The following is a 16,360-nucleotide window of genomic DNA, read 5'->3' on the forward strand; positions in this document are numbered from 1 at the left end:
GTAAAGATAGTGTATAACACTAACAATGCTAGAACGCATGCGTCTTACATGTTGAGCTCTACCATAAGGAAAACCACTCAACATTTGTGCGTGATTCCGTATGCAATGTATCCTTCACCTAATATAGAGGCCACGAACCCTAACTAATCTACGCATGCGTTTAGGGCAAATTAGTTTTGTTCTAAGGAGAATGGTACCACAAGGAGAGCAAGGGGTTACCTGAAACAAATATATAGCTTTGCGATGTTCAAAGTTAAGCGACGGCGATGGAATGTGTTTTACGTAGAGTACACATGTACCTTTCCCACCCTACTCCCACTACTTCCCTGCCTCTAGACTAATTAATTAATTGAAATTAATTAATTAAACAAACATTAAAGTTTACACCTTAGCGCCATAGGGCCATAGTGCCATAGCGCCATAGTGCCATAGCGCCATAGCGCCATAGCGCCATAGTGCCTTAGTTCCTTAGCGGCAGGCAACCCCCATAACCATCCCAATAGTGCACTCTGCACTAAAAACGGTATTTTTTGGCGAAAGTTTGGTATTCAAAGGGTTAATAAGCTCCCTTGACGCATGTTTGCTGACAAACTGTTATGCAAGCAACGACAAGGGTTTATCATTTGTATTTAGATTTATTTAGTTTAATTATTTTGACACGTTGCTAAATATCGACAAACCTAACTAATCAGAAACATTCGATACACCTACTGCACGCTGCACGCTGCGCAGCTACATTGTAGTTCCGTTCCACGCATCTTACTACAACGCATCTCATTTCAAGAGCGATCCAGATATAGCGTTTCATGAAATAATGGAACATAATTTCGTGGCTTCTTCGCAGGAAGCTCAATGATAGAAGGTTTCGGACAAAACTTGAAGTTACCATCAACAAATGAACAAAGCTATTAGCTTCTACAACCGGAAACTGTTTTGTTGCGTCGGCGGACTCGTGAAATACTTAGCTAATTATTAATTCCTAGCTGACAAAGGTAGATGACCTTTTCAAGTCCACTACTGTATCAACTTAAGTTTGTAATTAGCTTGATCTCGAAAACGTCCTCCAAGATCATTAGTGCTTCAAAAAATAAAAATGAAAAAAAATAAAAAAAAAAACGTAGAGCCCAAGATTCGCGACTGAGTTTGATCAAGGTTAGAATACATGTATGTGGTACTGCAGAACAACGTCAGTAACGGACTTCGCGCTCAACGCCCGACTACACGTTCAGACAATTCGAAATGCCTATAACTGCAACAATCACCCTCGCGGGTCACGAACCAATCCTAAAGGCGTTTTTTGCCATTCTAAGTTTGATTTAACCTCAAAAAGCTCTTTAGACAGACCAGGCCTTGCGCCACGTACGCGGGAGCCAGCAGAGAGCCTGACTCCTTCAAAGCTGCGACCCACTTGCCGAGAACCGCGGCTACTCTTTCTGGTTGCCATGGTGACATGTCAAGAAGAGAAACTGCTGAAGCCAGCTGAATGGCGTGGGTCACTAGAGGCGAAAAGAAAAACAAAATAAGAGTGTAATCTTTATCATAAACCACTTCAAATGAAGGAGAACTTTAGGACACTTTCTTGATTAAACGTAAAAGTTTGCGTACCTTTAGTTTTGGAGGTTGGAGAGGAATCTTCCATCAGCCCACAAACCATGTCGGTTATTTCACGTACTGGGGTCTGTCCATTATCAATGGCAATCCTACACAAAACACCTGAAAATATAGTGCTATTAACACCCAGTTACGACTTAAAATGTACAGTATCAGTATGTTACATCGATGATCGAAAAGATTTCTCTAAATAAACGGAATGCCACACATTTCTTGTTGATGATATAGCAAGTCAATATTTCTTACTTGAAACATCAATGTATATCGATCATGTTAACTCGACTACGTGCAAGACCTTTGTCGCTTTCTACTTTCAACCCTCGCGCTCGCACTCATACTTGCACTCGCACTCGCACGCAGTTTCACACTCACACTCGCACTCGCACTCAGTCTCACACTCGCACTCACACTCGCACTTGCACTCGCACTCGCACTCGCACTTACACTCGCACTCGCACTCGATCTCGCACTCGCACTCGCAGACGGCGGGTTATGTAAACGTACCTAAGAGTTGAATGCACAGAACAGCCTGAGATTCTGGGAGCCCGCTTGCCGTCAGTTTACCACACTTGGAGCAAATCTCTGGTACCTCTTCACCTCCCACCGAATTCCCTTTTTCTTTTGTTTCTGCCGCAGTTGTAAAGCCGCTTCTTTCACTTGTTCCCTTTTCTGTTAAAACGGCAACACTTGAAACCGCGCTAGAAACATTGAGATTACGGCAACAGCAAGCTGACACATTGTTCTCCTCGCTGATGTAGGCCGCTTGTGGGTGCGATCCATTCGTTGTTGGTTCATCCCTTGTTTCCTTGTCAGCCCATGACTTTAATATTTGCCAAATGTTGTTGACAATGAGTTCATTTAGAGTCCACTGCCAACCAAGAACACATGACAATAACTCGAGAGACTTGACTACTTCAAACGAATGTCTGTCGAGGACCAGGCTGCCATCTTAAAGGAAAAGAATAAATAGTTGCTACACCGGAATAATCGTTGTTTCTATTAACTTCATTGCCTTCTAACACTATTCGAACGAAAGCTAATGAGCAGTATTTTGTAGTGGTACCGGTTGCTCTAATTTTTGAGTCTCTTGCATAAGACCGTAGTGTGTGACCATTCAAATAAAAGATATCGAGCAGTACTTTCATGTGGTACTGTTTATTATGCTGTACAAGGTGGTTCTAACTTTTAAGTCTGTGGATGAAACCCTAGTGTGTGACCATTCAAATGAAAGCTATTGAGCAGTACTTTCATGTGGTACTGTTTATTATGCTGTACAAGGTGGTTCTAACTTTTAAATCTGTGGATAAAACCCTAGTGTGTGACCATTCAAATGAAAGCTATTGAGCAGTCCTTTCATGTGGTACTGTTTATTATGCTGTACAAGGTAGTTCTAACTTTTAAGTCTGTGGATAAAACCCTAGTGTGTGACCATTCAAATGAAAGCTATTGAGCAGTCCTTTCATGTGGTACTGTTTATTATGCTGTACTAGGTGGTTCTAACTTTTAAGTCTGTGGATGAAACCCTAGCGTGTGACCATTCAAATGAAAGCTATTGAGCAGTACTTTCATGTGGTACTGTTTATTATGCTGTACAAGGTGGTTCTAACTTTTAAATCTGTGGATAAAACCCTAGTGTGTGACCATTCAAATGAAAGCTATTGAGCAGTCCTTTCATGTGGTACTGTTTATTATGCTGTACAAGGTAGTTCTAACTTTTAAGTCTGTGGATAAAACCCTAGTGTGTGACCATTCAAATGAAAGCTATTGAGCAGTCCTTTCATGTGGTACTGTTTATTATGCTGTACTAGGTGGTTCTAACTTTTAAGTCTGTGGATGAAACCCTAGCGTGTGACCATTCAAATGAAAGCTATTGAGCAGTACTTTCATGTGGTACTGTTTATTATGCTGTACAAGGTGGTTCTAAAGTTTAAGTCTGTGGATGAAACCCTAGCGTGTGACCATTCAAATGAAAGCTATTGAGCAGTACTTTCATGTGGTACTGTTTACTATGCTGTACAAGGTGGAGTGTGTGACCATTCAAATAACAGCTGTCGAGCAGTAGTTTCATTTAATACTGTTTATTATAACGGACAAGGTAAGTCCCAAAATAAATCCTTCAGTTAAACCCTAACGTTCATTTAAACAATAGCTACTGAACAGTATTTTGTTGTATTGTTCATTAGATTGTACAGGGTTATGTACATCGAAAAAATTCTAAGATGGAATCTATTAATGGACTCAATCCCTCGTCTTACCTTTACCAAGACCGACGTTAGCCCCCAATCCCTCCTCACGCAACGGTTGAATAAGCTGCAATCCAAAGCGTTTCAGGTCTTCCTCTGTTACCGAATCATCTTCCCAGCAGCACAGAACTCGTAAGATGTTGCCAAGATCGGCCGACGGAAACCTCTGAACCCCATCCGATAACACTAACTTCAGAGTGTGAGCAAGAGGCGATTGTTTGCCTCTCGAATAATCGGAAGACGTTGTCAGAACTTTCGGCCAAACGGTAACCATGGTAACTGCAAGCTGTAGAGCAGCGTTCTGGGAACGGTACAGGGAACGTATGACGTCATAACACACCGTTCGAACACAGCCAAGATTCTCTTTGAGCTGGCACAAGGCAGTCAAGACACGACTAAAGACAAAAGAGAAGTGTATAAGAAGAGTGTAGTCACTCAGGCAGCGTACAGACGCCGAAGGAACTTGAAAACGTAGCTTTATCCTCACGGTTAGGCCTACCGTCCACACTAATCCGTCACGAAAACGGAGCTTTCAGCTTTCAACTTCCTCCTGCGTAGTGTGGATGGGGCCTCAGAGACACAAGCTACTGGTAAAAAAATTCCGACTTCTCGACAAGACAAGAATCGAACCTCAAGTATTGTATGACTTTCTGAACTCCCGTCGAACTCTCAACCAATAGGCTACAGGAAGGTAATGTTAACTTAAGAAAAATCATATTTTTTTCCGTGCAGCACTGACTGATAAACATTTCCAGCATTTATACCAAGCTTAGCATTCATGTATAATGAAGATTTATACCCATGCTCCGTGACACTTACATGAAGTAGTTTACCATAAGAATAACCTACACTAGAACTTACCAAAGCGACAGATCCCCCCTCATAACTTCCTCGTCGTTTGAGCTGCAACGTGCTTCAGTCAAACTCCGAGAACACAGAGAAACCAATCTAGGAATAAGGTTCCCGAACAAAGTATCATTGGATAAGAAAGATATCACTTCCAGCAGTCGAGACTCGAAACTGGAAATAACAGGCTGCCAGTTGTTTGGACTCGCATCAGTCTGAAAGTGTTCAAGTTGATCGAGGATCTGAGGGACGAGGTCGTCTTCTCGTTCTTTTAAAAACTGAATTATGGCCGAAACTACGGGCGTACTGGATGAAATACATCGCTTAGTTGTTAGTCTCTCGACTACAATATGTATATCTACATTGTCTTCGTACACACGACTCAGACATTTGAACACATACTTCACTTCAGGCATATAACCTGGACGGACTGACAACGGTCGATATTTGCTCTGTTTGTTGCCAGTTGATTTCGCTGAATTGTTTGTAGTTTTGGACTCTTCTTCTAGGACTGGCCCTTCATTGAACTCCAGTAATGGCCCATCATCGCCAACCAGTACTGTCTCCTTACTGCCGGCCAGTATTGGTCCCTTATTGCCAGCCAGTTTTGGCTCCTTTTTGTCAGCCACTTTTGGTTCCTTTTTGCCAGCCAGTATTGGCACCTTAGTGCCAGGCAGTATTGGTCCCTTATTGCCAGCCAGTTTTGGCTCCTTACTGTCAGCGAGTACTGGTCCTTTCCTGTTGACAAGTACCGGCCCTTTAGTAACACCATTTTTCTTCGATGGTTGACTGAATGTGGCTTTTTCAACCGGAACTCTAGAAATACCTAACCGATTTTCCAAGCTTGAGGTTTCTTCTTTGTGAGGAATTTTAGGTTGCGTTTTCATCTTCTTGCTTTTCTGCGCGACAGCGATCTTGTTGTTAACTGGTTCAGAAACTGATTGTTGATAAGAACGCTTTAGTGAGACTTTTTCTTCTGCGCGAGGAGGTGCGGATGCCGACCGTTGTAAGGGAGGTTTGGTTGAGGCACTTCCTCCCGAACAGGACGTAGACGCTGATTTGCTTGTTTTGTCCTTTGCAAGACAATTCCGTGGCGTTACTGAAATGTTCAGTTTGTTTGATTCTGTTATACACATAGTCGCGCTATTTCTTAGCGAAGTTCTTTTAACGCTCCTTGATGCGACTTCAGTGTAATTCAATTCCTGGTCACGTTTAAATTCAGGCTTTCCACGTACATCAAAAGTCTTTTTTGCAAAAGTTAAGTCGGTGACACGGTTTGACTTTTCTTTGTTCAAGTTACTGGATGAAATTTGGGAAGCTAAACATTCTTCATCGTCCGAGGGACAAGGTGAAGGTGGAAGAGGAGAAAGTGAAGGAAATTCCTCCAAGAGACATTCAAGATTATTAAACAAGGCTTGAATTGGAGAATCGTCTTCCGGGTCACATAGAGCTGGGGAGTCATCAGAAGGTCCTGCGTCGTTCGGAGACCAAGGCAATTCCAAAGATTGTCCTCTTTCTCCAAGTTTACTCTCTTCTGCATCTAATTGAGATGATGACGGACGTTTTCTTTCCCCAGCTTTTTCAGTTAAAGTTCTAGGGGACGAAACATCCCTCTTGATCGCATAACGTTTTCTTGTCTCGTCAAATGTCGATGGCTCCCTAACATCTAGATTAGAGGGTATTTCCTTCTCATTCGAAGAGGATCCTTCTTTACTTATAATTCTAGGAGACACCTCTCTTCCCAAATCAGAATTTCTCTTTCTCATATTAAAGGTCGAAGGACTTTCATTACCCAGTTCTCTAGATGATACATTTCTTTCCAAAGCAGAATTCCTTTCTCTCTTCGTACCTGTAGAAGGCACAACTCTTCCCACATCAGCATGCTTTCTTCCCTCATTAAAAGTCGAAGAACTTTCTTTATTCATTGCCCTAGACGACAAATTTTCCAAAGCAGAATCCTTTTTTCTCTGAATAGAAGTCAAATCAGCTCTAGAAGACACATCTCTTCCCAAAGGAGAATTATTTTTTCCCTCATCAAAAGTTAAGCAACTTTCATTCCTCGTACCAATAGAAGACACAACTCTTCCCATAGCAGAATGTTTTCTCCCCTCATTAACAAGCGAGGATCTCTCTTTACCCGTAACTCTTGAAGACAAATCTTTTTTCGTATCAAAATGCCGGTTTTCGTCATTAGAAGTGGAGGAACGTTTTCTAGTCATTGCTCTAGAAGACATATCTCTTTCTGAATCAGATTCATTTCTTCCCTCACTGGAAGTGGAAGGTTTACTAGCTTCTTCAATTACCGTTCTAAAAGAGGGTACATCTTTAACGCAATCAGAATTCTTTCTACCCTCCTTGGAAGTCGAAGGTTCACTAGCATCCTCAATCACTGTTTTAGAAGCTGGTACATCTTTTACGCAATCAGAATTCTTTCTTCCCTCATTGGAAGTCGAAGGTTTACTAGCTTCTTCAATTGCAGTTTTAGAAGCAGGTACACCTTTTACGCAATCAGAATACTTTCCTCCCTCATTACAGGTCGAGAACTCCTCTCCATCACTAGAAAGGGACTCACCTTTCTCCAATTCTGAATTCTTTCCAGAAGACTCAGAAGTTAAGACAGGGATATTTTCTTGTATACTGGAATCTTGCCCTTTTGAGTCTTTTCCTTCGCGCTCGTCAATTGAGCAACTTTGCATTGCCTCGTCAGAGACATGTGAATGGTCGTCTTCTTCTAAAGCTAACTTGCAGTCTTCAGAAGTTTCAACTTCGTGGCTTGTGGTTGAGGAGCATTCTGTTGTCTCTGTTGTTGATGCTGTTGTCATCGTTGTCTCCTTTTCACAAGTCAGAGTAGATAGATTCAAATCTACTTCGACAGTCGAACTACTAACATAAACCGGTTCACCTTTTGAAGTTTCAACGAACTTATTTGTTGTTGCTTTGCCAGGCACTACACATGGAAAAGAAGCTGCATCAGTCTCTTCGTCTGATGGGACATACACTTGCTCCGTTGATCTGTCTTCATTTTTGGTGCCATCAAAAGTTGTAGATAGCTCAGATACATCCGAGCTTTTTCTTTTCGTCGTACAAATGGGGCGGTTTTGAGTCTTACGCACAAAGGGCTGAGTTTGGTCGGACGAATCAGTGTCAACTACAAGAGCAGAACCAACCTCCAACTGCTCAGGAGCGGATTCAAAATCTTCAGATATGTTGTTGTTATTCTCTTCAAGGGTGTCCTCTCTTCGTTCAAATGCATTCTCTTTGGCCTCTAACTGCGACAACACAGTGTTCCCGTTAACATCTGCGGTGATTTTGCTGTCCTGTGAAGTTTGGCTTTCTTCGGTATTTATCTCGCTGATGATTTTATTAGCCAAAATGCTGTCAGCATTGTCATTGTTGAGTTCGAGTGAAGGAATTTCATTGATGTCAGCATTTTGCTCCCTAGTCATGTTAAGTGGAGCATCACCTTTAGTTCTAGATCCACATTCAGAAGTTGTAGAAATCTCCTGATCAATTTCGATCCCAACTTCAGTGGGTACGTTCGCAGCAGCCTCTGAAGTAGGCGCTGGAGATACATCCGAGTCGTCGTCATAGGCGACTTGCTCTGAAAGCAAGGCTGTTGAATGACTAAGTTTACTACCATCCACTTCCTGTCCTCCCGTAAATACATTTGAACTGTCTTCATTACCTGCTTGTTCCTCTGAGTCTGTAAGTAAGGCGCTTGAACAACTAAGCTGACCGTCGTTTTTCTGTTGATGGCTGACATCTTTATCCACTCCTACTGATAATACATTTGAATTGCTTTCATTTTCTTCTTGTTTCTCTGAACCTGAAAGTAAGGCTCTTGAACGACTAAGCTGACCGTCGTTTTTCTGGTGTTGGACGGCATCTGTATCCATTCCTATCAATAATACATTTGAATTGCCTTCATTACCTGCTTGTTCCTCTGAGTCTGTACCTAATGCTCCCGAACAACTACGCTCACCATCGTTTGTCTGGGAATGGATGACATCCGCTTCCACTCCTACTAGTAATACAGCTGAATTGTCTTCAGTAGGTTCTTGGTCCTTCAAGTCTGAAAAAGAGGCTACCAAGCAGACGGGTTCGCAAAGGTTTCCATGGTGATGAGCAGCATCATCAGCATCGGTATTCGAAGAATCAGGCACGATATCCTGGAAGTTTCCTTTAGCATGTTCTACGCTTTCGTTTGCTTGTGAGCTTTCAGTGAATTCCTTCATGTTATCCACCAACGCAACGGAAGAAACGTTTTCATTGTTGCCACTACCACCATCGTTAGATTTTCCGATATCACTCGCATTAGAATCACGCTTTAAGTCCGTATCTGACACCTCTGAAGAATTTTCTTGAGTTGAATTAACCTCCATTCCTGTTTCTCTTTCTGACGAGCTTTCAGCATCAGACGAGGAACTGAGTTTCATTGCTTTAGCTCTGGATCGAGTCATAACACGGGGTTTCGATGATGCCATCCTCGGCTTTGCCTTTCGTTGGGGACTGGGCGTGACCACTGTGCATTTCTCGATGTTGGAGGGTTCTTTAGTCTTAGCAGACTCCTCGTCTGTTTTCTTACGATCAGAACCATCGCTTTCTGTAATATGTGAATTTTCATTCATTTCAGCTTCGATACTACATGTACCTTCTTGAGTCATTGATAAGCATTTTGAAGTCTCACCTCTTGGATTAGCAACATTGCAGTTTTCGTGAGAAAGGTTTTCAGAAACTTCAATATCAGAGGCACTCGCTTCATTTGGTGACTGTCTCACTGAAGATTCATTTTCAGTTTTTGCACAATCAGCATCGTTCTTTGTCGTCGTTTCCTGTCCAGTGCTGTTTTCAACATCTTCCTGAAAATCTTGATCACTGCTTCTAGTTTTCATAGGACTCGCTGCTAAGTTTTCACCCTCGTCATGATCGCCAATCAGCATGTCTGCTAGATCACCCAGGCTGTAATCACTGTCTTCATCTTCATTCCCGCTCCCATCATCCTCGCTGCCGCTTCCACTGCCACTCTCTTCCTCGGAGCTGCTACTGTCTCCCAGTGCTTCTCTGTCAGGACTGGGCGGCAGGGGACTGAGAGCGGGCTCCATATCGGATAGCATAGAGAATTCCTCTATAACGTGCGCCAGCTGTTGACTTGGATGCGAGGCTGAAGGCGAGGTCTGTTTCGTTTCCACGGGCGGCTGTCGAGGTGGCTGACGGGCTTTTTGTCGCTGCCTACAAGAAACAACATAAAAGCATAACGTTAAGATTTCGTGAAAAATGTGAAACAGCTCTTGTAAAGGCAATTTTTAACAACTGACACTATTAAACATGTCTAACTAATTTACATGTACCGGGAAACTAGATATATTCCCGCTATAAGAATCTCGATTTTGATTGGAGACAACAAACTCTTTGCTGCCGACAGAGTTGCAAGTTATTTGTGACCTCATTTCTGATGTCTGCAGAAAACATGTGACCACTGTAAACATGATGTCAGTCCGATCCAAGCACCGAGATGGAAACTTTTTTTCATTATCACCGTTCAATCCTACCTTGGTTTAGAGGTTTTCTTTGTCAAATCTTCCCCAAGAACTTTTGCTGTGAAAATCAAGGATCAGGTAAGCAAACAAACAAGGAAAGAACAGAGAATGTAGTATTCTTCGAAAGTAAGCCATTCGACTACATACAGTTGGTTGAAACCAAAAGTGAGTGAAAGCTACGCAAAAGAAGGAAAACAAAAATATTGAATTACATACAATTCAGTTATTAATTTTGAAACAAAAGAAGTACATGTAACCGTATGGTCCTACAGTAAGCAGGCAGTAAAGCCACTTTACAATTCAAAAGACATGGTAACGATAACAGTCCAAGAAAATTGAAAGGCAAACTGGTTTAAAAGCAATCAAACCAAAAAAAGCAAATCATAAGAGGCTATGTGCACATGTACAAAATAAATTTACACTGACCAAACTCTGCCTCTAGCTTGACACTTTGAATCTCCTCCTGTTTTAAAAGAAAAAAATCAGTTACTGGCATTCAATATCTATCTTAAGACTGTACAGATGTTAGGGCCTTACACCACACACTCAAAGCTTTTGTAAAGATGCAGTGGCGATCACTCTCTTCTCTGTGCTGGGAAAGTAACAGCAGCAACTACTTACCATGGATTTCTGAAGCTGTTGCTCCATTTTTGCAGCCTTTCTGTTGGCTTGACCCAGCAATTTGTTCAATTCTTTGTTTTTCTCTATGGAGAGAAAAGAACAACAGCTCAAAATACCAAAAAAAAAAACATACATAATGAGGGGTTCAGTTTACATGTATGTAAAAAATGAAAACAAGAAATAACAAAAAACCTTTTGCTTTCTTGATTTCTTCCTGAAGCTTGGCAATGGTACCCTCACTTTTCTGCAAACTGTCAAAAATGTATCATGATTACAAGCAGCAACAACGTTCTTGAAAACTACCAGTTAGAGAGTTACCTTACTATTTATTTAGTTGGTGGGATGTCCTTATGGAACTTCAATCTAAGGTTCCTTTTGATAACAGAGTCAGCTTTGGCTCCAAATGGGTTACCCTGGCTTAAATAAATAAAGGTATACAGTACAGTATGTAAATACTAGTTTTTTAACGCTTTCAAGAGGTATAACATGGAATATCACAAATGGCACTTGAAATTTTCTGGTGGTGGGATATTACATGGTATTCCATAGTATACCAGGAGAAAGTGTTGGCATAACTATTTTATACCATGCCATTGAAAATACAGAGATCAACACAATCAATGTGACATGTGCATGGAGCATGATGGGAAGGTTGGATGGAATACCATCAAATATACGATGGCTTTCCTGTATTCTTATTGGCTGTTTCTTCTATGGTATGGTATAAATACTTAGATGTACGTTTAGATGAGCTTAGATGTACAACACAGTTGGACATGGATGTGCCTCATACCACAACAGCAAGACAAATGGATTGTATGGGAATTCTCATGTACAGTTAGTAGCTATTAATAACCTTTTCTTTTGTTTTTGCATCTCATGTGCTTGAACTTGTTTCTCCAGTCTCCATGCACACTCCTGCTCTTCCTTGATTTTAGCTGTGCTTAGCAACTCAGAGTTTATTTTCTGTATAAAAAGACATTTTCACTCCAGTTAAATGTTCAATGACCTGAATCCCCACTAGTGTAAGAAACTCTAATGCAAACTTTACAATAGGTCATTTCCAAGTTACCTTAATTGAGCCACTGTTTCAAAACGAGTCTTTGTGCAAAACCTTTCATATGAAAATGAGTTTGATTTGCATGAAAATGAACCTGTAGTTAGAACAGACGGCAGAACACTTTTCCACATGAATGGTTTCATACAAAGACTCTTTTTGACGCCGAGGCAAAAGGCAACTCGGAAGTGGCCTACTAACCTAGAGTTATCACATGTGCAGGTTCATGTCTGTAATTGTAAGTATTGTTAAAATAATTGAAATATTTTTACCTGAAAATTAATATATGAAAAACAACTTGCTGAGTAATGCCTTCATTGATGCACAGTACAGTACCTCAAAATTCTGCAGCTTTTCTCTTAATTCTGAAATGGTTGAATCAGCTAAAGATTTTTCCCTATGTAGTCTTGCTACATTCTGGAAGTAAACAAACAGGAATTAAACATGAAGAATTGTTTCCACTTCCTAGATTGTGATATTGCTTATTAACTTGTGTGGTACAAGTACATGCAAAAAATGTTCATGGAACTGGCAGCACTTGCTGTGCAATTAAAATGTGGCATAATGACAAAGAAAAAGTAATGCTATTGTATATTATGAACCTCTAACTAAGACTGCTAATAATATTATGTCCTACTGTAACTCTGATTTTCAAAGAATCAAGTCACTCGACCTACACATAGAGTAGAATCTCTTGTTACTGCAATCAATTTTTTGGACTGTAATAAGGAGTGGTTACAGGCACCATAGAAACTTCACCCCTTTCCCAACAAGCTACACCTCCAGGCATGAAAAATTACAGACCACTACTACAACCTTTATACAGTCAAGTACAACTTCAAATGGAGCAAACACGTCATCATTTAGAGCAAACGTATGTAGTAGTTCTTGGTGAATTTATTAGTACACTGGCTTAGTACCTTTCTTAAAGGTTCACTGGAATGCAATGTCCTATCCAGCTGACTTTGCAATGATTCTATTTTCCTGTAATTCAATTAAACATAAAAACAACTGACTTAACTGTATTTTAATCATTGAGTAAATGTAGTCAGGAGATGACATAGTCAATAAAAGTGCCGTTTTTTGTCACTGACTTGTGTGCCATGTCTTGCTAAAATATACAAGTCAGTGACAAAAACAGCACTTTTATCGATTACTGTATTTTACTTGACCAGAAGATCAAGGGAAAGGTCGTGCATACAAATAACACACTGCATGTGTGTTAGACAGTTAAAATCACTGAGACTCTTCCCTCACATACCAGTAAATCCCCTCTTCTCAATACTAATACTACCAATCAGTTAATATTATAAACATTATCCCGCAATGCCTGTGCATTCCTACAGGGATTTTATCAAGGGCTGGACACCAGGCAAATTGACCAGCTGTGAGAACAATTTTGCCCGCCTGGTTTGACCATCTAGAGGAAAGTTTTTCTTATAACGAAGTTCAGTTTAAAATGCTTCACCTGCAAGTGAAAACAGGTTGCCCTCCTGTTGAAAATGTTAATGAAACCTCTGATTTAACGATACTCTTCCAAAGAAAGTTCTCAACTTCCTTAATAAGAAAATGCAAGGAATATTGAGTGCCCAAATCCAATAATTTCAGCATTCAAAGTTACACAATTCTGGGAAATAACAGATGGCATATTCTGGCTAGCCCTAAACAGCTAGCCTGCAGACAGTGTGTACTAGTTACTACCATTAATTTGCCTAACATTCCTTTTAATCAAGAAAAGTGTCTCACATTTGAGCTGCCTCCAACTTTAATGCACTGTCAGTGGACTGCTGCTGATGTTTGTCAGATTCTACAGAATGTCAAGGAGGGTTCTGATTATTGTTACTTCTTTTAATTATCAATAATATTCACACTTTAAGGTATCGTGGTAGGTGGACTTTTCCGAAAAATGCGAAAAATCTTTTTTTGGCTGTTCAAATTAAGAAGACTGAGATAAATATTTTGCAAAAAGAATGGGAGAAAGGGCTTTTTTAATTTTAAGTTAAAGCAAAAAAACTATTTTTGAATATTATTAAGCCCTTACAGCACGTTGACACCTCTAATTAAAATTCACTGCCAGTTGTCACAAGTAACGCAAATTGTGGTGTGATATTTCATTTGCGCACGCAAACTTTTCTTGATCTGGTTGTTTCATCACAAGTTGGCTTTTGTTCTTGTCAAATTTTCTTTATGTCAGGACGAAAAGTTCTTGCCCATTTTCATCTTCGAAGAGGCCGAAGAGGCGAAAATCTGGTGGAACCCACAGGTTCAGCGTCAAACAAGATCTTTGGCTCTGAGCGACCGTGGGTCGCACTGTAACCAAGAAGAATGGTTGAAGGAACTCGAGGACACTAGTCCCGCTAATGAGGCTAAAGGACAAAATACAACAAGTGCTAGTCGCACGAAATTGTTGTAGAATGGACGCGATTCCGAAATTTCCACAACGAGAGAGTCAAGCGCAGATGTAGATGTTGACTATGTAGACCTCGAGATTTCCTCTTTTTCATGTTTTTTGGCTTCACGAGGCATGGTTTCAAAAAATGCCTGGAGAACGAAGGAGCCTAAACTTAAGCAACATAATACCAATGCTGCCGACGAAATCTTTTAAGTAAAAGATCACGGCAGTTTAACTTGTAGTTTGTCCCTTCTTGGACAACTTCACTGCGACGTGGGTTTCCGCACCAGAATATTAGTCGTCTGTTTATTTCAAGTTGTCATAACCCATTGTTGTGGTAAACTGACCCATGCCGACATCTGTCAGTGCGGAGGGGATTTTTAACACCTATTCATACAAATCTCATAAAAGGTTTTTCGTGTTTTTCTCGATAAAATAAAACTGCATATAAGGATGAACATTTTTAGTTCGTTTACGCGCGTCTTCCGATGGAATTGGTCGAAAATCGGCAGGTATGTTCTAGGATACCTCCTTCGAAAAACCATGTCGGGCTTTGTTTAATTTCGCTTCTGTTTCAAAGTTATGGCCTCTTTTGTAGAAGGAAACGTCCGCATTAAAAATATCAAAGTTTAGGACGGTGTAGAAAAAAAAACAAACCACATCTGTAAATCGCGCCACTCCGATAATTCACGCACGGAAGTGAACCAGTTTAAGAGAAGCAGTGTTTCTGGGTATTTCTTTTAATATCACTGTGACAATAACTTTTTAGAAAATTTCAAAGATATGATTGTATTCTATAACTATTAAGCTTTCAGAAAATGTATAGGTTGATGGGGTTTTCTTTCAAAGCGCCAGCGTAAGATCGCAATTTCCAAACACTGTCAATCCACCTACCATGATACCTTAATTATCAATGAAACAAGATGTGTATCACCAAGATCTAATGTATACCCAACACGTAAATCTTAATCTTCCCAATAACTTGTTATAACTGAAGCAAAACATAATTATCTTCAACTTTTGTAGCAAAAACCTATGGAAATAAAGTACATTGTACATTAATCTTTTAAATCTTTGTTGTCTTTCCCCAATATTCTCAAGAAAAGAATGCCTGAGCTAACAATTTCTTACAAAACTCTCTGCTTTTACTGTAATAAATTGATTTTTAACAATTATAATAGTAGAAAGTAAATATTGAATCCCAAATTCTAGTTTAAAGACTACATGTACATGCACATGTACATTCATGAACATGCATGAATAGAAATCTCATATCTGCATAAAGTATTATCTCAGATGAAAATCAGCTTTCGTCATCATGTTTATAATGAGCATTTATCAATTATCAATCAATAAAAGGATACCATGGCATTTCTGCTGGTACTTCTTTATCAACTCACTAAAAAAGGAAACAAAAAAAACCATCACGCACAAGTAAGTAACCTACATGTATACTCCTTCCATAAGGCCTTCTGCATCCCATGGTGCAATGAGGACAGATGATACTTCTTCAATAAAAAATTATTGTGATCAAGATATTGTGAAAACTATACACACTCTGTTGAAATTATCTTTTCCTTGACCATCCTTAAAGTCAGTGAGTGCTCTCTCTTTGAAGCTTCAAGTGCCTAGAAAAAACAAACAAACAAAATTAGTTACAATAAATCAGTCAAAATACCAATCACAATGCAGGATTAATTTGGTTCATCTTACCCGCTCACGGACCTAGCTATGTAATAAAAGCATTTATAAGCTGGTGTGCAGAAGACCCACTTTGAAATGAGTACTGTATGTGAGTGGAATAAACTGGCACAAATTAAACATGGAATGAATTCTCCAGTACACATATGTTTCTTCACAATCACAGTGCTCTGCAGTTTAACCAACTTTTAAATCTAAATCCTTCACATAAAAGAGGTAGATCCATCAGAGTAGATGCAAAACTTGCGCTGGTGTAAACACATGTACATACGTGTACGGAGATATCAGTTGATACAAACAAGAAACAGGCAAACATTATTGCTACTTCTGTATGTAGATATACTATACGTGA

General features: G+C 40.1%; 1 protein-coding gene across 1 annotated transcript in view; it reads right to left on the reverse strand.

The window, feature by feature from the left end:
* Positions 1-521: 521 nt before the first annotated feature.
* Positions 522-16,360, reverse strand: part of LOC145470329 (uncharacterized) — a 16,568-nt gene continuing 729 nt past the window's right edge. The window contains exons 2-16 of the mRNA XM_081454169.1: positions 15,865-15,935; positions 15,672-15,706; positions 13,662-13,722; positions 12,836-12,899; positions 12,252-12,332; positions 11,715-11,824; positions 11,051-11,109; positions 10,859-10,941; positions 10,664-10,700; positions 10,250-10,295; positions 4,716-9,929; positions 3,867-4,249; positions 2,116-2,559; positions 1,606-1,713; positions 522-1,496 (exon numbers count right to left, since the gene is read on the reverse strand). Coding sequence (XP_081310295.1) covers positions 1,306-1,496; positions 1,606-1,713; positions 2,116-2,559; positions 3,867-4,249; positions 4,716-9,929; positions 10,250-10,295; positions 10,664-10,700; positions 10,859-10,941; positions 11,051-11,109; positions 11,715-11,824; positions 12,252-12,332; positions 12,836-12,899; positions 13,662-13,722; positions 15,672-15,706; positions 15,865-15,935 — 6,987 coding nt within the window. The 3' untranslated portion in view covers positions 522-1,305. The remainder of the gene's footprint in view (positions 1,497-1,605; positions 1,714-2,115; positions 2,560-3,866; positions 4,250-4,715; positions 9,930-10,249; positions 10,296-10,663; positions 10,701-10,858; positions 10,942-11,050; positions 11,110-11,714; positions 11,825-12,251; positions 12,333-12,835; positions 12,900-13,661; positions 13,723-15,671; positions 15,707-15,864; positions 15,936-16,360) is intronic.

The sequence above is a fragment of the Orbicella franksi genome, chromosome 15, assembly GCF_964199315.1.
Source record: "Orbicella franksi chromosome 15, jaOrbFran1.1, whole genome shotgun sequence".
NCBI lineage: Eukaryota > Metazoa > Cnidaria > Anthozoa > Scleractinia > Merulinidae > Orbicella > Orbicella franksi.